We start from the raw sequence: 26277 nt of genomic DNA on the forward strand, positions 1-26277 counted from the left end.
AACCGAAGATCTTGGAGAAAACCCATGCAGGTCACGGGGAGAACGTACAAACTCCGTACAGACAGCACCTGTAGTCAGGATCGAACCTGGGTCTACGGCGCTGCATTCGCTGTAAGCCAGCAACTCTACCGCCGCGCCACAGTTGATGAGATCCATTGATTGAATTACCGTTATTCCCGGCAATGAAGACGCATCTGCGTCGAAGACACACCCCCATTTTGAGTTGCTAAATTTTTGGGGAAAAGGCTGGTGGGACAGGGTCAAGGGTTTGCTTTAGTCAGTAGAAAGGAAGATGTGAAACTCCTTCAAGGAGGCAATGAGGACCGGGGAGCCTCCATCTTCGCCTGTCCCACAATGCGCTGTTCAGGTCTGAGGGACGGGGACTTCTTGGCTCAGGGAGATCACATAACGAGGAGAGAGAGAGGGAGCCCGGGACGGAGCAGCCAGCCTTCCGCCCAGTCGTGACCTGTCAACCACCATTTCCACCGGTTGTGCCTGTGATAAAGGACACCGTGGCTGGCGGACGGCCATCACAGAAGGTGCTGTGGTGGCTGCCGGTTCCTCTGTCCATTCCCGACGGCTGCTCGTGGCCACCTGAGCTACTGAGTGAGTTGCTGGCATGATCCTCGACCCCCTCCTTCTCAACGCTCCTGCCCTCCCCCGCAACTTTACCACTGGCAGCCCAGCCATGTTTACTACTTTGTGCAGCCCAGGCCCGGGCCAGACTCCCCACACACTGTGAAAGGAACTCTTCTTCCCCCCCCCTCCCCCTCCAGCGGTGCTGTCCTTTTACAGCCGCTTCCCACTTTACTGCTGCTTCCCATCAGCTGACAGCAATGAGGGGTAGACTTGGCTATCCCTCGGTACAGTAACATCGTTCTTGATGTTGCTGTACTGAGGGATAGCCAAGTTTATCTTTCTTGGCTAACAATTTAACCTTTGGCCTCCAAGACTCAGGTAAATTTTCATACCTTATTTTTGGGTAAAAAATAGCTTCTTCATTGCCGGGCAATACAGTACATTTCTTTACAAATGAAAATGGTTAATCTGCCAATCCAGGATGGTCATCAAATGGTTTGTCCTGACAGCGAGGACTCATTTCTGACATCAGATATTGTGCGTCCTGATTGATTTGAGAAAGCATTGTGTACATAAAGCCAATTTATGTTAACGTTTAGTAGTTGAGTGTCTTGTTGCTTTTTTTTAGTATGGCTGTATGGTAATTCGAATATCACTGTACCTTAATTGGTACACGTGACGATAAAAGACCTGTGAAACCTTTGAAATTACATAATTTGGATGAGAACAGTCAGTCCGACTGACCGCTGTTATTTCTTTGGCAGAATCCACCAGAGTTTCAGCCACCTATTCCAGTCCCGACTAACTTTAATCAGCCGCCTCGGCAGCCTCTTCAGGTGCCATGGAGAGGCCCACACCCACAAGATAGAGAACCCTTCTTCATTAGTGGTAAGCAATTGAGAAGTATCTTTTTAAAACCATCAGTCAAAAGAAACGTTTATAATAACAATAAAAATTGTGAATAGTTTTCAAAATATTTACCGGTAACTTGGATGTTCATTTTATTAATAATGCTGAAATAACTAAAGGTTTTACAATGCAATTAATTAGCGCGTTAATGAAGTCATATCTTGGTATTATACCATAGACGATTAATGATTGTTTGAATTTGCAGAACCAAGATTTCAAGGACAGCATTTGTTTGAACAGCGGAGTCCACCTCCCCCACTCATGAACAACCATGCAATGTCTTTGCAACCTCCCATGTACAACCACCCAGGTCCAGGTTTCAACTTGCAGGGGCAACATCATATGTTTCCAAGGGATGCTTCACTGAGAACTGGTCTTCAGCCCCAGGGTCATATGGGAATGCCTCCCTTTAACCAACCTGGTCTATTAAATCCAAGGCCATTCATTCCTCCAAGACAACAATTTCCACAAGCTCCTGGGCAGCCATTTCCACCATCTCCCCACATCCAGCAAAACATACAGGTATGAGGAATTACGCACAATAATTAGCTATATGGGAATACTAAGGATGTAACCAATGTTTTGCCATTTGTGGTAGCAGAAGGTAGCACAAGCATCAAATGAAGATTTTGGAATATTAGGTATTGATGTTTTTTTGTGACGGATGATACTTCTAGTTTACAGTACCATTATTTTATTCTCTGATCAATCAGTTTTTAAATGTTTGTGATTATTGGCTTTCTCTGATTCAAAATTCACAGCACACCAGGTGAACATTTAGATAAGCCACAATATAGATGAAACCAGCACCCTTTTTTTGGTTGACAAAAAGATGCCAGATCACATATCATACCTTACTGTTGGTGTCTAAATCAGAACATTATCCTATAAGCTGCTTAAGCTGTTTAGTGGCATGATTGCCTAATTGAATTAACACATTTTGTTTTTTGAAATAAAAAGGATGCTGGTTTATACCAAAGAAAGACACAATATGCTGGAGTAACTCGGCTGGTCAGACAGCATCTCTGGAGAAAATGCTATTTTATCCAGTGATGCCACCTGACCTGCTGAGTTATTCCAGCATTATGTGTTTATTTTTGTTTGTTGAACTTTAGTAATCATTTTGCAATATTAAAAAAATTCTAGAAATGTGAAAATCTTGTTAACTATTTAGAGGTGTCAGTACGCTATACCAGAGCATACCATTAAAAACAATGCTCTGGTTGAAACTGCCAAAAAGAATCATCTGTGTCCTGGGTTTGTGTTGAACAGGAAATTGTTTGCTGCAGAAAATGTCTGGAGAGAATCTTAGAGGCAGATAGCAGCGCCCTCTGCTGCCTAAGTAGTAAATAGAGCTTCAGATTCACAGTGTCAATGAACAGGCTTGTTTATGTTTAAAATAAATTTTGTTCATCAATAATTTGCGTAAAATGTAAAAGCGCCATCTTAAATAAAGGAGGACCCTTCTGAAGGAGGGTCTCCACCCGAAACGTCACCTATCTGCGTTCTCCAGAGATGCTGCCTGACCTGCTGAGTTACTCCAGCACTGATCCTTAAGAGTAGACCTCTGAAACTAAATAAAACAATTTTTTGCACAAAATGTTAGTTTTATAATCAAAAAGCTAAGTAGATATGAATCACCATGGTAGTATTTTCACCAAGTTATATTCATGGTATGTGCCAATTATTGAAGCAATCAAGATGTATGTTTGTAAACGTAACTATTAAAGCAGCAATGTAATCAATAATAAATGAAATTATTATCTCTCCATGCGAAATGAAGAATTGTCTTCTCAGAAGATGGAAAAAGTAGAGTGCAGGGGAATCAGTGATTTACGAATGGACTAATGGAATTAAAAACAAGATACACGTCTGTTAGAATATGTTGTTAAAATAACTCGGGTTGCTGCAATGCATTGTACGCAGTACTTGCTGAACTTGAGCAAGATACAAGTGATTTTGTCTATTCTAACCCCTAGTGTTGTATACGTGAAGTTTCCTTGTTCTTTCTGTGACTCCTCTTTCCTCTAAATGCGTCAGTTTCCTCACACATCTCAAAGATTTGTTTGGCTAGTTAATTGATCTCGGTAAATTGCCGATAGTGTGTAGTTGAATGTTACAATTGCGTTGGGGAAGTTGATGGCAATGTGGAGAGAATAAATAGGTTTTATTCGGTGGGTTGCAGGGCCTGTTTCCATGCCGCGTCTCCGTGACGATATGTTTTTTTTCCCCAACGTGGGTGACTTCCAGGTATTGAAGTGTTAACCTCATTTCATTTTTTCAGCCTCCCATGCAGCTGCAGCCATTGCCGCAACACCAGAATAGCTGTTCTCCCCAGCCGATCATTCCCAATCCTCCACACCAGTTTAGGCCACACTTACAGATTCTTCCCACGCCTGTAAATGACAAGCGACTTCAACGGCCGCAGCGGCAGAATATGATGAAGCTTCGACATGTAAGCACCATCTTCATTTACGAAAAGTTTCTTTCTGTCATCATGTAGGAAATGTAATTTTAACTTTTGATCTGGATACTAACTGCTCGGTTATCTGGAAGCAGAGTTCCAGCCGAAACATTTACTCTATGGTGCTTCACTTGGTGCTTGACAATACGTTTAGAGAAATTGGTGTGTTTTGATTTAACTATTGACGACTCACTGTGACCCCATTTTCTCAGCGTGAAATGGAAAAAAAACCCTGCTAACCCTTTAATCATAAAACATATCAGATTGACCAGTTCAGCACTTCTAATGTGTTTTTCTAGGTTTCAGTGGAGGCGTCTTGATATTCTGATTTTGTTTTACTTTACATGGACACCTGTTATTGGAAATGTTATCCAATGTCATGCATTCCGACGTAGACTGCAAGATTATTACCTTGTAAGCAGTTGATTTCTGAACAGTCTGTCAACTATCAATTGAAGCCCTTGTTTTGTGCTTTGCCACTAGTTGCAGAAGACAAACAGTTTCTGGTAATTTGTCAGTCATCAAGCTTCATGGCCCATAGCTTCAGGGCATCTAAGATTGAGCATAATATGAAGAACTGCAAAACTGACATACGGTAAATGACTTGAGAATAAAAATCAATGCAGGTTTATTGGAGCATATAAAATTTAAAGAATAATAAAGGTCATTGGGTCCAATCAACAAATCCCTTTTTAGTTATTCTCAACATCTTCTAGCTTTTCTATTATATCCCTATTTCCTCTCATTTTTAATTTGTTTTATAATCTTCACTTCAAAAATATTTCTTTATTTCTCAGCTCTGCTTTCATTGTGTGAAATATTCCTGCTGAATTCTGTCCCCCCATAATTTTTGAAGCTTTTTTCATTGTGAACAGTATTCCTCGACCTGGATCAGCTTCACCAGTCCTATGAATAATTTTGGAAACATGTTCTTGTTGGAAAAGGTAATCAAAAACAAATCTAACTTCAGTTTGCACACTCACATTTTTTTTATAAAGCTTTCAAAGTGGTAATGACTAATCATTAAGTAATCTAGCTGAAGTCTATAACTTAGATCTGACATTATCCCTCTTTATAAATGTTTTCACTGCTAATGCACATATACTCTTTTTTGCACCCAAGTACAGCACCAATAATCTGCATGATTATTCGATAAAAGCAGAAGTCCCATATCCTTTGTCCATTCAGTAAATTATTCAATCTGGCTTTCTCTGTTAATTGCTTCCTCCAGTATTGTTTAATACTTGTCTGTATTTGACACTCAAAATGCTCTTGATTAACCAATTCAGATTTAGAATTTGTTTGCATTGTGACTTTATTCGGATTGCCTTCAATTTTGCTGATGTCAACAAATTGCTCAGAAAATTATTTTATGAATTGTCTTGCCATTACCAGGTACGACAAAGATTTGTCTTGCATTGGGAACATTGGAATGTCATTCATTCTTGGGCATATCTATTCAGCATTGTGAACATAGAAGCAAATTTTTGCATTAATTGTATTAGCATTTTTTATGCTATGGGCACAGATTCCAAATTTAATTCCTAGATTTAAAATTGCAAATTTACGAAAGTCTACATGGAAAAGCCTAGGAACTAGACTGGTGAGCCTAACAGCAGTGGTGAGTAAGTTATTGGAGGTGATTCTGAGAGAGGTGATCTACAGGCATTTGGAAAGGCAAGTGATTATGGATAGACAGCATAGCTTTGTGTGTAGGAAATCATGTCTGAAACAATTTGAGGTTTTATGAAGAGGTGGCCAAGAAGATTGATGAAAGCAGTGGCTTAGATGTTGCCTACTTGGCCTTTGACAAGGTACCTCAAAATAGGTTAGTTAGAAGGTTAGACCACATGGGATCCCATGAGTGCCAGCCAATTGGATACAACATTGTCTTGTCAGGTAGGAAACAGAGGGTTGTGACAGAGGATTGGTTTACTGACTGGAGGCCTGTGACAAGTGGTGTACCACAGGGATTGGTGCCAGGAACTCAAGCATGCTCAAGGACATTGGTCAAAATTGGAGGAATGCAGCAATATGAGGGTTGTCTCACTGGAGGCAGTAAAGAGTGACAAGCCAACAGAGGGATTTTGAAAGCTCTTTAGAGATCATCAGGCAAATGATTTTCTGTTTGACCATTAAACTTTCCTGGAATTGTATTATTCTTTAACACTGGTTAAAACTATTAACTTGTGCTTGTTTTTTTGTAGTAAGTGATTAATCAGTATTAATTTCCTAATCATTGACCAGCTCTACTCACTCTATCTATATGTGTATATTTGTTTCAACTAATGAAAAGTGATAAAATATAAGTCATGGAGGTTTGCATCTTTCACACCAAACTTGTGAGACTGGTGCTGAATCAAACTGACACCATAAAGGTTCACAAGAATCTATTTCCCCCTCTAAATGCTTCTTGCATATTGATATTTTCTCCATTTTAAACTATTCTATCTTATAGATCTCTGAAGAAATTTCTGCCTCCTGGAAAGACAGTACTTTGCTTCAGTGTTTGTACTATAGAAACAGAAAATAGGTGCAGGAGGAGGTCATTTGGCCCTTCGAGCCAGCACCACCATTCATTGTGATCATGGCTGATCATCCACATCAGTAACTTGTGCTTGCCTTCTCCCCATATCCCTTGATTTTGCTAGGTCCTAGAGCTCTATTTGATCCAAATGTGATTTATTTGTATTTGATCCAAATGTGACGAATGTTCCTTCTCAGCAAACAGATTGCCTTACCTAAAATTATTCCCATTTTTAACCGGAGGTATAAATTAGTCTGAAGAAGGGTTTCGGCCCGAAACGTTGCCTATTTCCTTCGCTCCGTAGATGCTGCTGCACCCGCTGAGTTTCTCCAGCTTTTTTGTGTACCTTCGATTTTCCAGCATCTGCAGTTCCTTCCTTCAGAGAAGGTTCACCAGACTGATTCCTGGGATGTCAGGACTTTCATATGAAGAAAGACTGGATAGACTCGGTTTGTACTCGCTAGAATTTAGAAGATTGAGGGGGGATCTTATAGAAACTTACAAAATTCTTAAGGGGTTGGACAGACTAGATGCAGGAAGATTGTTCCCGATGTTGGGGTAGTCCAGAACAAGGGGTCACAGTTTAAGGATAAAGGGGAAATCTTTTAGGAACGAGATGAGGAAAACTTTTTTCACACAGAAAGTGGTGAATCTCTGGAATTTTCTCCCGCAGAAGTCAGGTTACGAATACGTTCAAGTTATCATAAAGTTGTAGCTATCTCATGTGTAGTTATACGTTGCTTCACAAAATTATATGGAGGAAACGAGCAGACTTTCAAGTTAACCCTCGTGTTCACTTAGGGAATAAAATAAAGGGCCTCTCATTTAGCAAAGTCACCTTTTGTAAGAAAAAACATCAGAGAAAGTACATTTGATGACTGCACTTATTTCCAGCATTTTCTTTTACTATGACTGTAAAACCAGTTGGAAATATTATATTTGCTTATTTTGGTGATGCTGAGAGTAATCTGAATGCTTCAAGATCTAACCTAAGTTATTCAGTTCCTTCAGTGCCATGAATTCTATTTGGCCTGATTAGTGCTTGTGCCACTTTGGCTAGCAGCTGACATCCTTGAGCAGCCTTGTGAAAATGATGTCCCTAATTTTCCTATGAAGAGGGTATTACTAATGTGTGTCTCATTATGAATTATATAGTTTACCGGGGAAAGAATGAATTGATAAATTGTCTACTCCAACCATTGTCTCAATAACAGTTAATTCCTCACTGATTCTTCACTATTTGGTGAATGCTTTCAAACACATGTAATACAAAGCAACTCAGGATGCTGGTTTATACCAAAGATAGATACAAATGCTGGATTGATGCTGCCTGACCTACTGAGATACACCAGCATTTTGTGTCAATCTTTGCTTCCAAACTCATCCATGTTCTATGTAGGGATACAGCCATAACATGTTTTCACATTGTGGTGGATATGACGAGAATTGGAATCAAACCAGTCGTCTTCAGATATTTATTTTGAAAGAAACATTGGTTGTGAGCAACAATTGTGCAAAAGTGCCTGAAGCTTGAGGGGTAATATCGTACCATTATTTAAGAAGGACAACAAGGACTGCCTAAGGATTTACAGGCCAGTGCGTCTGATGTCAGTGGTGGGAAAGTTGTTTGAGGGGATTCTGATGTACAGGATCGACCAGTATTTGAATAGGCAGGGATTTAATAAAGATGATCAACATGGAAATTGTGTCTATGGAATATGATAGAATTTTTTTTGAAGACATCATCAATTGTGTTGACGAGGGCATGGCACTGAACATTGTGCGTATGGACTCAAGCAAGACCTTTGACGGTCCCACAAGGTAGGCTGGTCTGGAAGGTTAGAACATATGGATTCAAGGTGAACTAACCAACTGGATCCAACATTAGCTTGGAAGAAGCAGTCAAAGGTTAGTTGTAGAGGGGAATTTTTCTGATTGGAGATCTATGACCAGCAAGGATCGGTACTGGGTGCACTGTTATTTGGTATCTATATTAACTATTTGGAAGGTAGTTAATCTTGTTCATAAATTTGCAGATTACTCCAAATTTGGTGGTATGATGGACAGTGAGGAAGTACATCTAAGTTTACAGCAGGATCTGGATCAGTTGGGAAAGTGGGCCAAGGAATGGTAAATTAAATTTAAACCTGATAAGTGTGGGGTGTTGCACTTTGGTAAGTCAAATGTGGGAAGTCTTGCACAATAAATGGTAGAGCTCCTTTGTACAAGCATATTGTACAACAGAGATCTAGGAGTACTGGTGGATGGTTCCCTGAAAATGGCAGTTCAAGTGGCCAGAGTGGTGAACAAAACGTTAGGCATGCTTGCCTTTTATTGAGCATGGTATTAAATACAAAATATGGCATATGTTGCAGCTGAACAAGTCAATGGTGAGACGACACTTGGAGTACTGTGCAATTCTGGCTGTCCAGCTAAAGGAAGGAAAGGGCGCAGAAGAGATTCACTAGGATGTGAACAGCACTAATGGGCTTGAGTTATAGGGAGAGGCAAGTTCGGCTGAGACTCCTTTATTCGGCGTGTAGGAGGCAACGGAGTGACCATAGAGAGATATACAAAATTATGGGAGATAAAGTGAACACTCAGTCTTTTTCGCAGGGTAGAGGATTCTAAAACGAATGGGCATAGACTTAAACTGAGGGGAGTTATTTAAGAGGGACCTTGGGCAACTTTTTCACTCAAGACAATCTGAATGAGCTGCAAGAGGACGCCGCAGAAGTGGATACAGAAGGTATAACTTTCAAAAGACATTTGGATAGATACATGGTTAGGGAGGGTTTACATGGATGTGGGTCAAATGCAGGAAAATGAGACTAGCTCGCAATGTCAATGGTCATCAAAGGCCAAAGGGTCTGCTTCCATTCTGTATAATTCTTAGAAATATATTGTCAGATTTAAACCTGATGATTAATTTTGTTTATCTTTCAACGGAGGCTGCCTAATCACCTGATGCTTCTGTTTTCATTTTATATTTTCATTTTCTGCACTTGTTTATATTTATATTTTTATTTGCGGGGGGGGGACATTACTTTTTCTTGCTTTTGTTTTATTGTCTGTTTCTCTTGCAATTTGGGATGTTTCCCATGCTAATGACAGAAAAAGCAAGTTTTACAATGATTCAAGGATAATTGTTCACAATTTTATTGATTTTCATTTTCGTGGTTCCCATTGGTGCACACTATCATTTACCCTGTTAACATTCACATCTTGCATTGTGTTAAAAGTGTAACAAGGACTGGAATTAGGACGTCATGTTACAGTTGTACAAGACAATGGTGAGAGTATTGTGTGCAGTTCTGGTCACCCTGCTGTTGCAAGAATGTCAGCTGGAAAGGATGCAGAATAGATTCACTTGGGTGTTACAAGGACTCTTGGTAAAAGAAGAGACAGGATAGACTGGGGCTTTTTTCACAGGCTTGAAGGAGGGTAAGTGGTGAGCTTAGAGGTATACAGAATTATGAGAGGTAAATGGTCGGACGTTTTCTGGGCTAGAGTAGCAAAGTGTGGTGCATATATAGAATGGGTTGCCAGAGGACAGTATAAAATTTTCACTAGGGGCGCTGCATTGAAGGCGCCTCTGCCTATAGCCTACCCATTTTTTCCTATTCTTTTTTTAAATTTTAGTTTGTCTAAATAGTTTTGTTTGGGGATTCTTTGGTTTTTCTATGTGGGGGAGGGGTAAGGGGTAATATTTTATTGTATGGTGATCACATTTCACTGTGCCAACTGGCACATGTGACAAATAAATGTATCTTGTATCTTGTATAAAAATGAATACAATAGTGACATTTAAAATACATTTAGATAGGTACATGGATCGAAAAGGTTAAGAGGGATATGGGCCAAATATAGCTTGGTTATAGATCCTGGTCAGCAAAAACGTGTTGGGCCGAAAGACCTGTTTCCATACCCCATGACTCTTCGTGCCTCTCATGGATAACCCTGGTAATACAAATCTTGATCTTAACCTAGACCTAATCACCCTTTCTTTTCACCTACCTGTTCTTTCATGCTCCTGGTAAAATAAAATTAAATTGCTTTTCATTAATGCCAATAGCTTATCCAGAAGTAAGACTACCTTTAAATAAATATTATTAGATGTTGCTGCAGTGCTTCCACACCTCAAAATTATTCCCTTAAATAGAATCTCAAATTTCCTGGAATTTAATGGTATTTCCTGAAATTTTCAAAAATGCTTCCTGCGTGCTATTTGGTGTGTTTTTTTTTCCGCTGGCACACATTAGCAACACAAAGAACGAGGCAAAACATATCTATGTAACGACACTGTATCTGCCAGGTTCTGTTACTCACTTGTAGTGATATGCAAGGCAGCTTTCGTTGTCTTCTTTTTTCAACCTGCTCTCATGTGTCTCAGTCCCTGCTCTCTCTCTTTTCCTATCTCCCTCCATCCCTCCCTCTCTCCCTCCCTCTCTCCCTCTCTGTCTCCCTCTCTGTCTCCCTCTCTGCCTCCCTCTCTGTCTCCCTCCCTCCATCCCTTCCTTCTCTCCCTCTTCATCCCTCCCTTTCTCCCTCCATCTCTCCCTCCATCCCCCTTTTCCTTCCTTCTCTCCCTCTTCATCCCCCCCATCTCTCCCCCCCTCCCCCCCTCTCTCTCCCCCCCTCTCTCTCCCCCCTCCCTCCCCTCTCCCCCTCCCCCTCCCCTCTCTTTCCCTCTCTCCCTTGCCCCCTATCTCCCTCTCTCTCTCCCTCCCCTCCCTCTTTCTCCCCCTCCCTCCCTCCTTCTCCCTCTCTCCCTCCCTTTCTCTCGCTTTCCCTCCCTCCTTCTCCCTCTCCCTCCCTTTCTCTCGCTCTCCCACTCTCCCTCCCTTCTCCCTCCTTCTCCCTCTCTCCCTCCCTTTCTCTCTCCCTCCCTCTCTCCCACTCTCCCTCCCTTCTCCCTCCTCTCCCTCCCTCTCTCCACCCCTACCTCTCTCCCTCTCGGCCCCTTGTGCTCACCCACCGTTCTGTAAGATCAAGGCCAATCCCAATGTAACTGCAATCCCTCTCTCTTCCTCCCTCTCTCTCCCTCCCTCTCTCCACCCCTCCCACTCTCCCTCTCTCCACCCTTCCCTCTCGGCCCCTTGAGCCCACCCACCGTTCTGTAAAATCAAGGCCAATCCCAATGTAACTACAATCCCACAACCCACTGGTAACTTTTCACCTCTAGGCTTATCCAGAATTCTACCACTGCCTGAAAAATAATCAAAGGCTCAACTTCCACTGAGAAAGAGAATTCCAAAGACTCATTGTTATACGAGCATTTTCCAGAACAGGCTGTGACCCAGAGTTCTGTCCATAGCGCTGTAGCCGGTAGTGTTATATTTAGAACCCGTAGCGCTGCAGCCGACAGCTCTTTGTTTAAATTCCCACCCGTTAAACTGACAGCGTTCTGTTTAAATCTTTGAACGCAAACCGGCAGTGCTGTATGGACTACCTTTACACCCCTTCACGGGCCGCATGCAGAAATTTCCTGAAATTATTACATTTCCTTAAAATTACCCGAAACCAATCAGAATTTCCCGAATTTCGGGTAATTTCCTTCAAAGTGGAATCGCTGTTAGTTAAAAATAGCGTGGTATATTTTTCATTACTTGTCTTTGTTTTAATATTTGAATTGAATTGCCACTCCGGCTTTTCCGGAAGAAGGCATTTTTTTTAAAGCTTATAATCCTTAAATCTAAAAGGTGTAAGATTTTCTGGTTAAAATATGGTCGATTCAAATGTACTTTAGCTGAAATATATATTTTCTTCTAAACCATTTCATGCCATCATCTCTCAACTTTCTTTCCACATTTGTCCTAAATTCTCATTTGTGTTTAGAATCGATTTTAATTATCTGCCTGCTGGGTCAGAGCAGTTACAATTGGCAAATCAATTTTACAGCCAAAAGTCGTTTCGTCCCACCTCGGGCCATTTCCTTGCTTACACATCTTCTAAATAATTTGTTCAAGGATTTTGGAATCACTGGCAAGTCGTCCCAAATTGCCCTTGAAGAGTTCTCCCATTCCTTTGATTTTGTGTGTTGCAAAGATCGGGTGAGGGAAGCAGCTTCACTCCCCAAAGGGTGTTGGTTAACTAGATTGTCTTCTGGTCATTCTGATAATTTTTTAATATACCTCCTTTCAGGGCTTGACTGAACTTATAGGAAATTGATTATTCCCTTTGCTAGGATATCTATAACCAAGGGTCATAATCTCAAAATAACATGTTAACCATTCAGAAAAAGATGAGGAGGAATCTCCATCTTGCGAATGATAAATGTTAGTAATTCTATACCCAGTAGGCTTTTGTGCATTTCAACATCACAAGATATGATGTTATTGCAGGCAAGTGCCACAGAGGTAAAGGGTTACCTGTTATGTTATTCAATGGCTGATTGGGTGCATGGGGCTAAATTCCCCTGGTGGAATTTAAGCTTGTGCCTTCAGCTCATTGGATCTAGAATTGAGGAATGGGCAGCTAGTAACAGAATCACTGTGGTCCTGCACATCTGATGGTAGTGCTGAGAAATCAAGTTGGGTGATTAACAGTTCAGTCTGGTTGAAATTAAGCAAAGTTAAACACAAAAGGGAATCGATTTGAGAGCTCTGTGAAATTTTACTAACTCTTAAAAAATATATGTTTGGAAAAGCATTGCTTAATTATTTTCCTTAGTGAAAGGTTTAATACCACTTTGATCATTATGAAACTATTAACATCATTGTCTTTTACGATAAAATGTCATCCGAAATATCACTTCCTGCACGTTTTTGTTATCTGCAGAATATACCTGGTATGCAAAACATCAATAAGCTTCCAAATCAATTCCAGGCTTCTCCTCAACGAAACAGCAACCTCCGTGAATTGCCTATTGCTCCGCATAACAGTACCACAAAACAACACCGTCCTCTGTCGGCTCCTGCTGCTCAAGCTACGACTGTTTCCTGGTCAAAATCCACTGCCTCATCTACAACCACTACTCGAATGAACCAGACTGCTCAAGGTGCACTTGTTGTTCAGCCTGCATCAGGAGAGAGGATGCCACCGAAGATCTTGCAGCAAAAAAACAAGAAGCAGAAGCCAGTGTCACAGGATTCTACAGTGGGAGAGGTTAGAATTTCTCAACTATATTTGCCAATGCATGCTTTTAAATGGAGATAAAGAACTCTTTGCTAGTAGACAGCTGATTTTTAATCTGTTCAGTGTTTGTGTGAATTGTTATACTTTGAAGGCATTTCTTTTATTTTAATTTGGTATTGGAAAAACAAGATTCATAGTTTATCCTTTATATTTAATGGCTTCATTTATGAAGCATTCAATTAACTAAATTTTTGGGCAGAATTATTGGTACTCGTGCCCTGGGATGTGAAGCATTCATTAGAGATGAGGAATTTAGTTGGTTTATAAACAGGAGCATGGTTGCGGAGATTGTGATGTATTTAACAAGTGAGTAAGCCATGCATAAGTATTTTTTTAATTTAACAGAGAACATGCACTAATTTATGAGTAGCATTTCTTTGCTTAATTATCCTTATTAATAATGTTCATTCATATTTTTAATTTATATTGTAGGACTTTTAAACATTAGTCCATTGTTCTTTCCAAGCAGGTTTATGGTCAATCAACCAGTTACTTCATTTGCAGGCAGAAGATAGTACCTATTTAATGTTGCTGCTATGGATGCAGCAGTTAACATTTTTGAAAGCATGACACAGCACAGTCTGAACATTTTCCCAGTGGTCCCTGGTGGTCTAGCTGTTGTAAGGTGTTCCCATTCAGAAGTTGAGGACAGAGTGTTCTCATACCAGCTTGCTGTCTACACTTTGAGATTTTGAGAGCCTAGAGGAGCTCTTTTAGGCATGAGCTTCAACGCCTCTGTTGTCGGGTGCTTTTGGATCAAAATCATAGACGTCATATTTGCATCAGAAAAGGAAGGTTTTATTCATCTCAACTCATCCATATAGATTGGAAAACCAATGTTTTCCCTGTATAGTATGTATTCTTAATTGTTTCTTAATTATTTCCTGGAAAATATCTATCCCTCAGTCACCATAACCGAAGCAGGATATCAGATTATTTATTACTTCTGTTTGGGGAACCTGGGTGTCAATGGAGAGACTAACAGTTATTGAACATTTCCAATTCACCTTGAGAGTGGGTTGCGAGCAATCTTCTTGAATTGTTGCATTCGTAGTGAATGCTGTTAAGAGGGGAGTCTCAAGATTCCAGCAACAATGAGCGAATGCGAGTATATTTCCAAGTCAACATAGTGTGCGATCTGAAGGGAAATGTTCAGTCTGAAATTCCCTTGTGTCTGGTGCCCCTTCTTGATGATGGAGGTTGTGAGTTTGGGAGATGCTGTTTGAGTTGCCTTAATAAGTAACTGCAATGTATTTTGCAAACTGAATCTTCTTCACTGCACAACCGGTGGAAGGAACAAATATTTAGGGTGGCGGATGAGGTCCATTCCTGTGGGCTTTTCGTCATGGATGCTGTTGCCTTTTAAGAGTCGTTAAGCCGCAGTCATCCAGGGAAGAGGATGGTATTCCATCACATCCCTGACATGTGGGGAAAATTATTTGTGTGTCATTGGGTGATTCTTATCTCCTTGGGATACTCGGCTTCTGACCTTCTCTTGTAACAACATCACTTTAATCATTGGTGCAGTTGGATTTTTGGTAACGCATGACACCTGGGATGTTAGTGGTGAGGATCACAGTGATAGTACTACCATTGAATGTCAGGCTTAGATACTTAGACTCTCCTGATGGAAATGGTCATTGGCTGGTATTTTAGTGACGTGACCATTCCTTGTCACATATCAACCTATGCCTGAATCGTGTCTAGGTCTTGTTGCATGTAGGCATGGATGGCTTCGTTTACTGAGATGTTGGCAATTGAATTGAACATTGTGCAATGCTCAGCAAATTTCCCCACTTACTTTACGATGGACAGAAAGTCATTATTGAATCAGCTTAAGATATAACAGAGATGATTTTTTTACTCCAGTATCGTTTGATAGAATCACGCAGCCCAGAAATGGGCCATTTAGTCCGCCACCTACACTAACCAGATTTACCATCATTTGATCCGTAGCCTCTTTGCCATAGCAATTGAAGTACTCATCCAGATACCTGTATGTTGTGACAATCTCTGCCTCTGCCACTTTCTCAGGCATTATGTTTCAGATTCACATCACACTCTGGGTGAAAAGATTCTTCCTCATATCCTCCAGAATTATTATTCTGAAATGTGATAGTTGGAGGCATATGGTATTTGGAGGCAAATGCAACAGGCAGTTTGACTCCAACAATTTGCCAAAGCAGCAGTTGGGCAGCTGATCAATTATTCTGCTTCAGACAGAGTGTGGCTATTTCTGGGTGTCACTGAAGATCCTTACTTCATAGAGGCATTCAGCGTGGAAACAGGCCCTTCGACCTAACTTACCCACATCAACCAATACCTCATCTACTTTTGTCCCACCTGCCTGGGTTTGGGCAATCTATACATAACTAAAGCTCTGATCTTGTGCTCTTCCGGTTTGCGCGGTTTTTCTATTTGTGCAAAAACGGTACTCGATAGCGTTACGATTTTTTGCCAGCTCACTCACCGATTTCCTGTGCTGCGAGTGCAACAAGTTTCGTTCCAATTGGTGATAGTAAAAGTTAGCGAGGTTTAAAAATCGTAAAAAACGCACGTGCGCAGATCAATCTCCTCTCCTGCCAGTCAGTGCCGCGCTGATTGGTTTCTTCTCCTGTCACTCCCCGGGACGGTCCGCCCCTTCCTGCGCCATCGCGTCTTTACTGGAGCTGAGGGACGCTGGAGGTGGCCGGCGGAGATCTCGGACACAATTTTCGAACGGACCAGAAGCGGCGCGGCGATGCCGCCAAACAGAAAGCTGTGAATCTGATCCCGGCGGAGGCGACCGTCCAGCGCCCACTGTGAGTCCCAAACGCAACGCCCCGCAGCTCCAGCCCCTTTCCCTCTGGTCCCCCTCGCTGGCTCCTGCCCCCCTCCCCGTGATACCCCCCTCTCCCCCATGGCACTTCACCCGTCTTTTCTCCGAGCTCTTCCCCTTCCTGCCTGGATCTGAGGGCGCTGACGGCTGATGCTCCTCCGGGGCATGCAAGAAGGGAGAGGAGCGGCAACCTCGAGATCCTGGGGAGGGAGAGTGGGGAAGGAGAGGTGATAGAGGGAGAGGAGTAGGAAGGGGAGAGGAGTTATGGAGGGAAGGAGGGAGTGACTGAGGGTAGGGGAAAGGAGAGGTGAGGGAGGGATTGGGGGAGGGTAGGAGGAGAGGGAAAAGAAGAGGGTGGAGGTGAGGAGGGAGAGTGGGGGAGAAGGGGGAATAGAGGGAGAGGAGGGCAATGGGGGAAGTGAGGAGTGGTAGTGGGGGGATAGTGGGAGGTGAGGAGTGGGGGATAGAGGGATAGGAGGGAGGGTAGAGGAGTTATGGAGGGAGGGAGGGAGCGACAGGGTAGGGGAAAGGAAAAGGAGAGACGTGGGGGAGGGATTGGAGAGGGGAGGGGAAAGAAGAGGGAGGGTGAAGAGGGAGAGAGAATGCTAGGGATGAGGGGAGATGAGCTGTTCCTGTGCAGTTGGGGGCTAAGGGTGAGTATTGGCATATTGCGTTGGGGGACCAAGCCTCCTGTGTAACAGGGACCCAACGGGTCCCACTTAGTCTAGTATCTCATTAAACCTATCCTATCCATGTACCTGTCTAAATGTCTCTTCAACGTTGCGATAGTACTTGTGGAACAGTATTGTATTTTTTTCTTTATTTTACCTGAATCATTGAAACTAATAGGCAATTTTACGCTCCTGTGATGATACAGCATTCAACTGCACCATTGAATGAGTACTGAAATACCAATTAGCATAGAGTTAAAGGCAAGAGTGGTGCCAAATGAAATGTTTTTCAGTGACATTTTTAAGATTGAGAAGACGTTGTTCAATAAGAATTCCATGTCGGCATGTGCTGTGTTCTTTGGAAATCAAAATCTATTTGTGTAATAATTGAATTAGAATGCTGGCTTTTATAAATATTAAAGAAAAAGCTTGGGGTTATGCAACTGCCCCGTTCCAGGATTCAGGAGAGCTTAATTATCCAAAGTTATCCTCCTCATGATTTTTTTAAAATGCTGCAAATGATGTCTTTGTCAGAACTCAAGGAGGGTCTTGAACTTGAAACATTACTCCCGTTTGTCTTTCCACAGATATTGTTGGATCAACTAAGTGTTTCTGGCATTTTCTGGTTGCATTTCAGATATCCAACATTTGCAGTTCCTTGATTCTTGTTAATCTCATTATGGGCTCAGAAAACTCACTAGGTTCAAGTCTCACTTTAGGAATTGAAAAATATGATTTAGATTCACATTCCCAACATATTGCAGTACTGCTAGAGCACTGCTTTGTAGGAAGTTTAGTTTAGAGAAACAGGGTGGAAACTGGTCCTTCAGCCCACCGAGACCGTGCCGATCACCGATCACCTGTATACTAGATCCATGTTATCCCAGTTTTGCTTCCTATGCACTAGTGGCAATTTACAGAAGCAGCCTACAAACCTGCAAGTCTTTGGAATGTGGGAAGAAACCGGAACACCTGGAAGAAGCCCAAGGGGAAACTCCGTAGACAGCACCCATAGTCAGGATCGAACCCAGGTCTCCGGCACTGTAAGGCACCCCTTTGTGCCACCCCTTTGTTCAGAAATGTTCAGCAGCTCCTTCTGCCTGTTCAGCTGGATTTTAACAATCACTGTCCTGCAATCCTTCGTGACTGCCCCTATCTTTATAGAGAGGATAAGGATATTAGCCATATATCATGTGACTGCAGTACTGATCTTGGATCTGTATCCTTACATATATCAGCTTTAGGAGAGACTAGATCAGGGATAATTAATTTCCAGCTTTGAGTGATGGTAAGATTTATAGTATTTTATGCAATAATGTGTGTCTGGAAACAAATTTTCCAAATAAATTAGTCACGTTTTTATTTTATAGTTATATGGCTTATGCTACGTGCATCATTATCAAAGTATGAAATATGAATTATGCAAATTAACCTGCAGGAAAATTGGCCTGGGATCATTATATCTATAATTTTATAGTGAAATCAAGTTTTTAGTCGATATTTCTACATATTTGAAGATTTTCCGAGATCACCACTGCAGATATATCGTTAAATTTGCAGTTCCAGAACTTTAAAGAGATTGGGCAGATGACATTTGATGTCAGGTGTGAACCTGGGTCACTGGAGTTGTGAAACATCAGCTCAATCAGACACACCATCTTGACTGAACATCCTACGACAGGGAGGGTGGCCTTGTCATTGCAGAACATGGCAATCTCATCGGTTTCATTCCTCCTCTTTGTTTCTCTCTCTAGTTTAGTTGGCCCACTGAATCCACGCCGACCAGCGATCACCACACACTTACACTATCCTACACTCTAGGGACAATTTACAATTATACCAAACCAATTAACCGACAAACCTGTACGTCTTTGGAGTATGAGAGGAAAACAGGGATCCCGGAGAAAACCCACTAATCGTCAGGATTGAACCCGTGTCTCTGGCGCTGTAAGGCAGCAACTCTACTGCTGTGCCACTGTGCCGCCCTCTCTTGCAGCTTATTCTCTCTGATGCTCTTCTATTTTCTTTTGATTTACACTAGGAGCAATTTATAATAGCCAATTAATCTACCATCTTTAATTGGATGGGGAGGAAGCCAGTGGACTCTGGGAGTTGGGGAAGGGAGAACCTGGCCACAGGGAAAACATTCAACATCCACTTCGATCAGTGGGCAGGTTGTAACTTGGAGCCTTGGTGCTCTAAAGAAGGCCTTAATCTTACTTTACATTTATGTCCTCTTCAAATCTGATATGCTAAATAGTGGCGCAGCAGTAGAGTTGCAGCGCTTGCAGGCCAGAGATCTGGGTTCAATCCCGACGGGTGCTGTCTGTACGGAGTTTGTTCGTGTGGGTTTCTACGAGATATTCGGTTTCCTCCCACACGCCAAAGACGTACAGGTTTGTAGGTTAATTGGCTTGGTGTTTGTAAATTGTCCATAGTGTGTGTAGGATAGTGTTAATGTGTGGGGATCGCAGGTCGGTGTGGACTCGGTGGGCTTGTTTCTGTGCTATATCTCTAAACTAAACTAAATTTCCAGAATTTAAAAGGCTTTTATTTCCAATGTGGTATTGGTTTATTGTTGTCGCATGTACTGAGATACATTGAAAAGCTTCGCTCATTCTGCCTTGACCTACACGATCTCCCAGTTTTCAAACACTTTAATTCCCCTTCCCATTCCATTACTGGCCATTCTGTCCTGGGCTGCCTCAGAGTGAGGCCAATTGGAGAAACAGCATCTCGTATATCGCTTTGGGCAGCTTACAACTGAGCGGTATGAATATTGATTTCTCTAACTTCACATAACCCTTGCATCACCTCTCTCCATCCCTCCTCCACCTTAGTCGTCATACTAGTTTCACTGTTGTCCAGCTGAGTTTCACTGTTTGTTTCACTCGTTATCCTCTTCCCCACAGCCAACTATGGATCATTGTGGGCTCCACCTTTCCTTCATCATCATTACTTTTTGCATATATTTTGTTCAATTTGTTCTATGTACCTCATTTCCCTCTCTCCTGATTCTCAGTCTGAAGAAGGGTCTTGACCCAAAAAGTTCCCTATCCTTTTTCACCAGATATGCTGCCTGACTACATTCCTCCTGCATTTTGTGCCTATCTTCATTGAAAAACTTTGCTTGCTTGCTTTACTGCATATTATCTAACTATGCTATTTTTTGGCATACATTTTTCCATTTTAATACCTGACTGCTTCGGTCACAATAATCTGAATGCAAAGAATTACAAGCAAAGTTATGCATCCTGTTATCAATTAAGCTTTTAAACCACAGAGCATCATTTTGCTGAATTAGACCAAAGTTCTGCACAACTAACACCTCACTTCACTTAGGGATTCATATTATATAATATTTTTCACATTATGGAGCCATATGTGCATATTAATCCAAAATAATTTGCTCCTTCACATCAGTCTTACCATTCAAATATTCTGGTTTGAATTTCTCACCCAGAATGAAATATATCATAGTTCTTTTATCGTTTCTATCTGTCACTCCCACTCTCCCATCTGTATAGCTTGCAGTAACTTCCAACTTTGTGTTATTTTGTAAATTTAGATATCCAATTCTTTTTGTCATAAACGTTGAAAAGATGAGACCTTCTACATATCTCTGGGGTGCACGTGTCAGTGACTGGACAATCCAGAAGTAACCTTTCCTTCCTTCTGTTAATTGCCAACCAGATATCATGTCATAAAATTACCTCCAATTCTGCAAAGTTTGATGCATTTCAATAAACTTGGGGAATCTTATCAAATACCTCTGTGGCAGTAAATTAATAGCATGCAAGGGAACTCCCCAATCCATCATGCTGGCGACCTTTTAAAAATAATTAACTCGATTTGGCATATGGGATCTAACTTTACCATTCATGTTTGACACTTTTTGATGAACTTTGATTTTTGCAATTGCTTCAAGACCCATTTTCTGAGATTCTTGTAACATTCAGAATTGCTGTTAAACTGACAATATTAATTGATTCATTGAGTGAATATCTAGGAGCTTTGTAGAACCTTGATCAAATTAACCCACATTTCTACACTTTTTTTCATGTGGTTCAGGCTTTCAGGTCCTGGAGATTTGTCTAATTTATGTCTCATTGTTTTCTTTGTTACTAACTTAAAAAAATTAAATACATAAAGCCTTTTCACAACTCATTGTTATAGTCATTCTACAACTGCTATTTTGTCATATTTCTTCACTGAAAATGGATACAAACATGCAGATCATTGGGCAGAACTTGGCTGCTATCTTGGAATTGCTAAGACAGGAACATTGTCAGGATTGTTATAATGTGAGCTTTCTTTTTAGTTTGTTTTCTTTTAAGTTGAGAATAACAATTGTTAATTTTTTTTAATATAAAGCCGTGCATTAAAGGAGTGAATCTAGTGTGAAGATTTCTGGGGTGAGGAGGTTAGGAGGAAAACACCTAAATAAACTGGTGTTCTTCTTCCCCTGCCCTCCACACATCAGTATGAATAAATAAATGCACAAAATCCTTTCTTGTGGCCTTTATGGCCAAGTTAAGACCGCATTTTTTATAACTTTGAACTTGAAGGATACAAGATGGTGCCAGATTCCTGTAGGATCTGATATTTCTCTTGAGTTTGCAGTAGTTCTGCACCAATATGGCATGGTGTTGATGCTTTTGAGGATCGTTTGTTGGTTTTATCTATCAATGAGTTTTGAAGTGGATCAATTGGAGGAAAAAGCTGCAGGAAAGATGAAAACTGCAGCAAAACTGAAAATGCTAGTGTGCAGTGGTTTGCCAAGATTTGCAAGTATTGAATTTTGTATTTCTGGTTATGTGGCTTGCTCTAATTGATTAAATATTTTCATATTAATCTCCAAATATAGCAGCAATTGCTCGGAATATTCAGTTCTGGCAACATCTGTGGAGAGAGAACTCAGTTTGGCTTCTCAGGTCGATGACCTTCAGAACGGGAAGTTAGAAACCAAACAAGTTTTATGTGCAGAGAGGCGGAGGGAGCAAAGGGCAGAAGTCAGGGATGTGGTGTACATTCATCATATCACAGACATTCCCTCTGTTTTCTCCACTCCCTTCGCCACAGATTAAAACAGTCCTTTCATTAGAACTGCAAAAGGTTAGAGAATAGACAACAGGGGGGTTGCACGTAGGTCAACGGGTCATAGGGCTTGACACACGGAGCCGCTCAATCCATCTGGAGGACATCGCAGCTTCCGGTATATGTTGTTAATACACAAAATGTGTACTTTCCTACCTGTTAAAAAACGCCAAAATGTTGAATTTTTGCGCTGTAAAAAATTGTGGAAATCGGGGTAAGTGTGAGAGACATGTACCCAACTTCAGAATTCCAAAAGTGAAGCAAAATGAAGGTAACGAGAAGCGACAGCTGAAGGGGCAACAGCAGCTAAAGTGCTTGGTGAACATTGGCCATGCAGATATCGGAATTGAAAATATTGGAATTATTGCGTTTGCTCACTGCATTTCATCAACAGTAAGGCATTATTTGTGTTTTTTCTTGATTCCTTTGCTATCTAAAAAGTCTCAGAAGTGATAAATCTGGCTGTAAATTTTGCTTCAGAGGTGTTTTCATTTTGTATGTAAAAACGCCCTTGAGAACCATGGGCGATTTTTACATTTTACAGCCAGATTTATCACTTCTGAAACTTTTTAGATGCCAAAGGAATCAAGAAAAAACACAAATAATGCCTTACTATTGATGAAATGCAGTGAGCAAACGACCAATGCTCGCCAAGCACTTTGGCTGTTGTTGTCCCTTCAGTTATCGCTTCTATCTACCGTCATTTCTCCTCACTTTTGGAATACTGAAGTAGGCTAAATGTCTCACACACTTATCCCGGTTTCCATAATTATTTACAGCACGAAAATTGACAATTTCGGCGGGTTTTAACGGGCCCGCAACACTGGAAACAATGGTAAATGCTTACCTGCAGTTCATCACGTGTACTCCAAGTGGCGTAGCGTAGCAACAGTACGGGTCATGGGTCGTGACCCGACTGCCGTGCAACCTCCCAATAGGTGCGGGAGTAGGCCATTCGGCCCTTCGAGCCAGCATCGCCAGCATCTTAGCAAGATGAAATTAGCTAATTTTTCTCGCTCCACAGACACAGAGTATTAATAGCATTTTTTTGTTTTTATTTCAAAGTTCCAGCATCTTGGCTTTTGATCTTATAATAAATTTCCAGGTTAATCTCAGGTGCAGTATGAAACTATATTTTTGTGCAGCTCTGTTGAATGGGCTTTTGAGTGAGCCAACTCAAGATAGTTGGTAAATACATTGATTTTGATGCAATTTATAACAAAAGGAATTGCTGAATCCATCTGTTCAACTGGTTTTCTTATTCTTTGGCAAATATTAAAATTAATGCATGACGCTAATTCATGATAGCATGAAGCTACTGCTAACATGTGCAGTGAGTATCGGAGATCATCAGATTAAATAAAGTGGAGATTACAATTCAAAGCAAATAGTTGCAAATTGCAGTGCAATAGCAAATACGAGTCACTCATAGCCCTGATTTCATGGCCAATCGATGTTTTCAAAGGGAAATTAGTTGCGTGTTTGTATTCTGAGGTAGCTCCCTCAGCTTTTCAATTACATTTTCTAGCTTTCCACCACTTACTCCTTTTTGTCTTTGCCACTTATCACCACCAGCATTTGTGACCAACTCCTCCCTTCTCTCCCTCCCTTAGTATACAAACTTAAAGCACACGGCATTAGGGATTCAGTATTGATGTGGATAGAGAACTGGCTGGCAAACAGGAAACAAAGAGTAGGAGTAAACGGGTCCTTTTCACAATGGCGGGCAGTGACTAGTGGGGTACCGCAAGGCTCAGTGCTGGGACCCCAGCTATTTACAATATATATTAATGATCTGGATGAGGGAATTGAAGCAAGTTTGTGGATGACACTAAGCTGGGGGGCAGTGTTAGCTGTGAGGAGGATGCTAGGAGACTGCAAGGTGACTTGGATAGGCTGGGTGAGTGGGCAAATGTTTGGCAGATGCAGTATAATGTGGATAAATGTGAGGTTATCCATTTTGGTGGCAAAAACAGGAAAGCAGACTATTATCTAAATGGTGGCCGATTAGGAAAGGGGGAGATGCAGCGAGACCTGGGTGTCATGGTACACCAGTCATTGAAAGTAGGCATGCAGGTGCAGCAGGCAGTGAAGAAAGCGAATGGCATGTTAGCTTTCATAGCAAAAGGATTTGAGTATAGGAGCAGGGAGGTTCTACTGCAGTTGTACAGGGTCTTGGTGAGACCACACCTGGAGTATTGCGTACAGTTTTGGTCTCCAAATCTGAGGAAGGACATTATTGCCATAGAGGGAGTGCAGAGAAGGTTCACCAGACTGATTCCTGGGATGTCAGGACTGTCTTATGAAGAAAGACTGGATAGACTTGGTTTATACTCTCTAGAATTTAGGAGATTGAGAGGGGATCTTATAGAAACTTACAAAATTCTTAAGGGGTTGGACAGGCTAGATGCAGGAAGAAATCCAGGACAAGGGGTCACAGCTTAAGGATAAGTGGGAAATCCTTTATAACCGAGATGAGAAAAACTTTTTTCACACAGAGAGTGGTGAATCTCTGGAACTCTCTGCCACAGAGGGTAGTTGAGGCCAGTTCATTGGCTATATTTAAGAGGGAGTTAGATGTGGCCCTTGTGGCTAAGGGGATCAGAGGGTATGGAGAGAAGGCAGGTACAGGATACTGAGTTGGATGATCAGCCATGATCATATTGAATGGCGGTGCAGGCTCGAAGGGCCGAATGGCCTACTCCTGCACCTAATTTCTATGTTTCCATGTTTCTCTCCCCCATCTGGCTTATCTGCACCAATCAATCCCACCCTCACATTGGTTGGTGGGGGCGCTGCAAACCGGCAGCCCTGCCAGCAGCGTGTTCATTTTTTCTCCTTTTTTAGTTTTTTTAGTGTGTCTCAATGTGTGTTTTTAATGTTTCTCTGTGTGTCGTGTGTGGGGGGTGGTGTGGGGGGGTAAGGGGGAAACCGCTTTGGTCGCCTCCTCCACGGAGAGGCGACTTTTTCCATGTTGCCTTCCCCGTGACTTAACATTGAGGATCGGTGTGGCCTTTCCCGGAGACGCGCCCGGGGCTTCAGCAGCGGGCGTATCGAGCACTTTTTCGTCGCGGAGCGGGTGAGCCCTCGCCAAGGGGAGTGTTCCGTTCGCTGGCCTGCGGCAGCCTGAAGCCGCGGTCTGCGGAGCTCCAGCTGGCGCGGCGTCCGGATCCCTCGTTGGGGACCCTGGAGGAGAAGAGCTCCGACCACCAGCCCGCGGCCAACTTCTAACCGCGGGTGCGGTGGGAACTTACCATCCGGTGCGGGATCCCTCGCCGGAGATCCCTGGAGAGGAACTCCGACCGCCGGCCCTGCAGTCTGCGGTGCTTCTGGCTGCGGCGCGGCGGGGACTTTAGATCTTCGACCGCCGGCCTGCGGCCTACAACATCTTGAAGCCGCCGTCTCCGGTGGGGAGGCACCGATTCAGGACTTACCTGGACTTACCTTGTCTGCACATCTGGACGTCCACAGCGGCGACTGCGGAGGGTTGTGGTCCCGACAACGGGGGAAAATGGAGGAGGACTGACCAAATTTTGTGCCTTCCACCACAGTGATGAATGCTGTGGTGGATGTTTGAGGGAAAGGGGGAGAGAGGGAGGGAGGGAAAGAGGGAGAGGGAGGGAGAGAGAGCGAGGGAGGGAGAGGGAGGCATCCAAAATGGCTTCTACATCTGGTTCTAAAAGCAGGAAGCAGCGGTTCAATCAGATGGCAATGAATGGACTGTCAAGTAAGGTGCGTAGAAGACCTGTCAATTGATAGCAAAGTTATGCATTCTTGTACTCTTACTTGGGTATGACCGCACATAAAATATAAAAATGTTTTCAGCAAAATGGTACCCCGTAAAAACACTGATTTTCAGGTACCAGAATACTGAAATGCTTTGACAAAATATGGCAGCTCTGCATATGCACTCTTCAGATCAAGGACAACACATTTTGAACTTGGAGTCAAAGTATTTATCAGATACATTATCTTATCAATAATTGCGTACACTTGAAAAGCAAGCAAAATTGTAGTGAACACAAGAGGAAAATTACTCAAAAACTGAAAAAGGGTTTAGCCAGGTAACATAATC

The 26277-nt window shown here is 42.1% G+C and overlaps 1 protein-coding gene across 2 annotated transcripts in view; it reads left to right on the forward strand.

Annotated features, from left to right (window-relative positions):
- The window catches only part of rbm33 (RNA binding motif protein 33), a 151516-nt gene that overhangs the window by 76625 nt on the left and 48614 nt on the right, over positions 1-26277 (forward strand). Inside the window, exons 11-15 of one of the 2 annotated variants that reach the window (XM_033044324.1) lie at positions 1344-1467; positions 1694-2010; positions 3773-3943; positions 4828-4896; positions 13260-13586. In XM_033044324.1, coding sequence (XP_032900215.1) covers positions 1344-1467; positions 1694-2010; positions 3773-3943; positions 4828-4896; positions 13260-13586 — 1008 coding nt within the window. The remainder of the gene's footprint in view (positions 1-1343; positions 1468-1693; positions 2011-3772; positions 3944-4827; positions 4897-13259; positions 13587-26277) is intronic. The other variant, XM_033044332.1, reaches the window with a different exon arrangement.

Source organism: Amblyraja radiata, chromosome 2, assembly GCF_010909765.2.
Source record: "Amblyraja radiata isolate CabotCenter1 chromosome 2, sAmbRad1.1.pri, whole genome shotgun sequence".
In the NCBI taxonomy this organism is placed as follows: Eukaryota; Metazoa; Chordata; class Chondrichthyes; order Rajiformes; family Rajidae; genus Amblyraja; species Amblyraja radiata.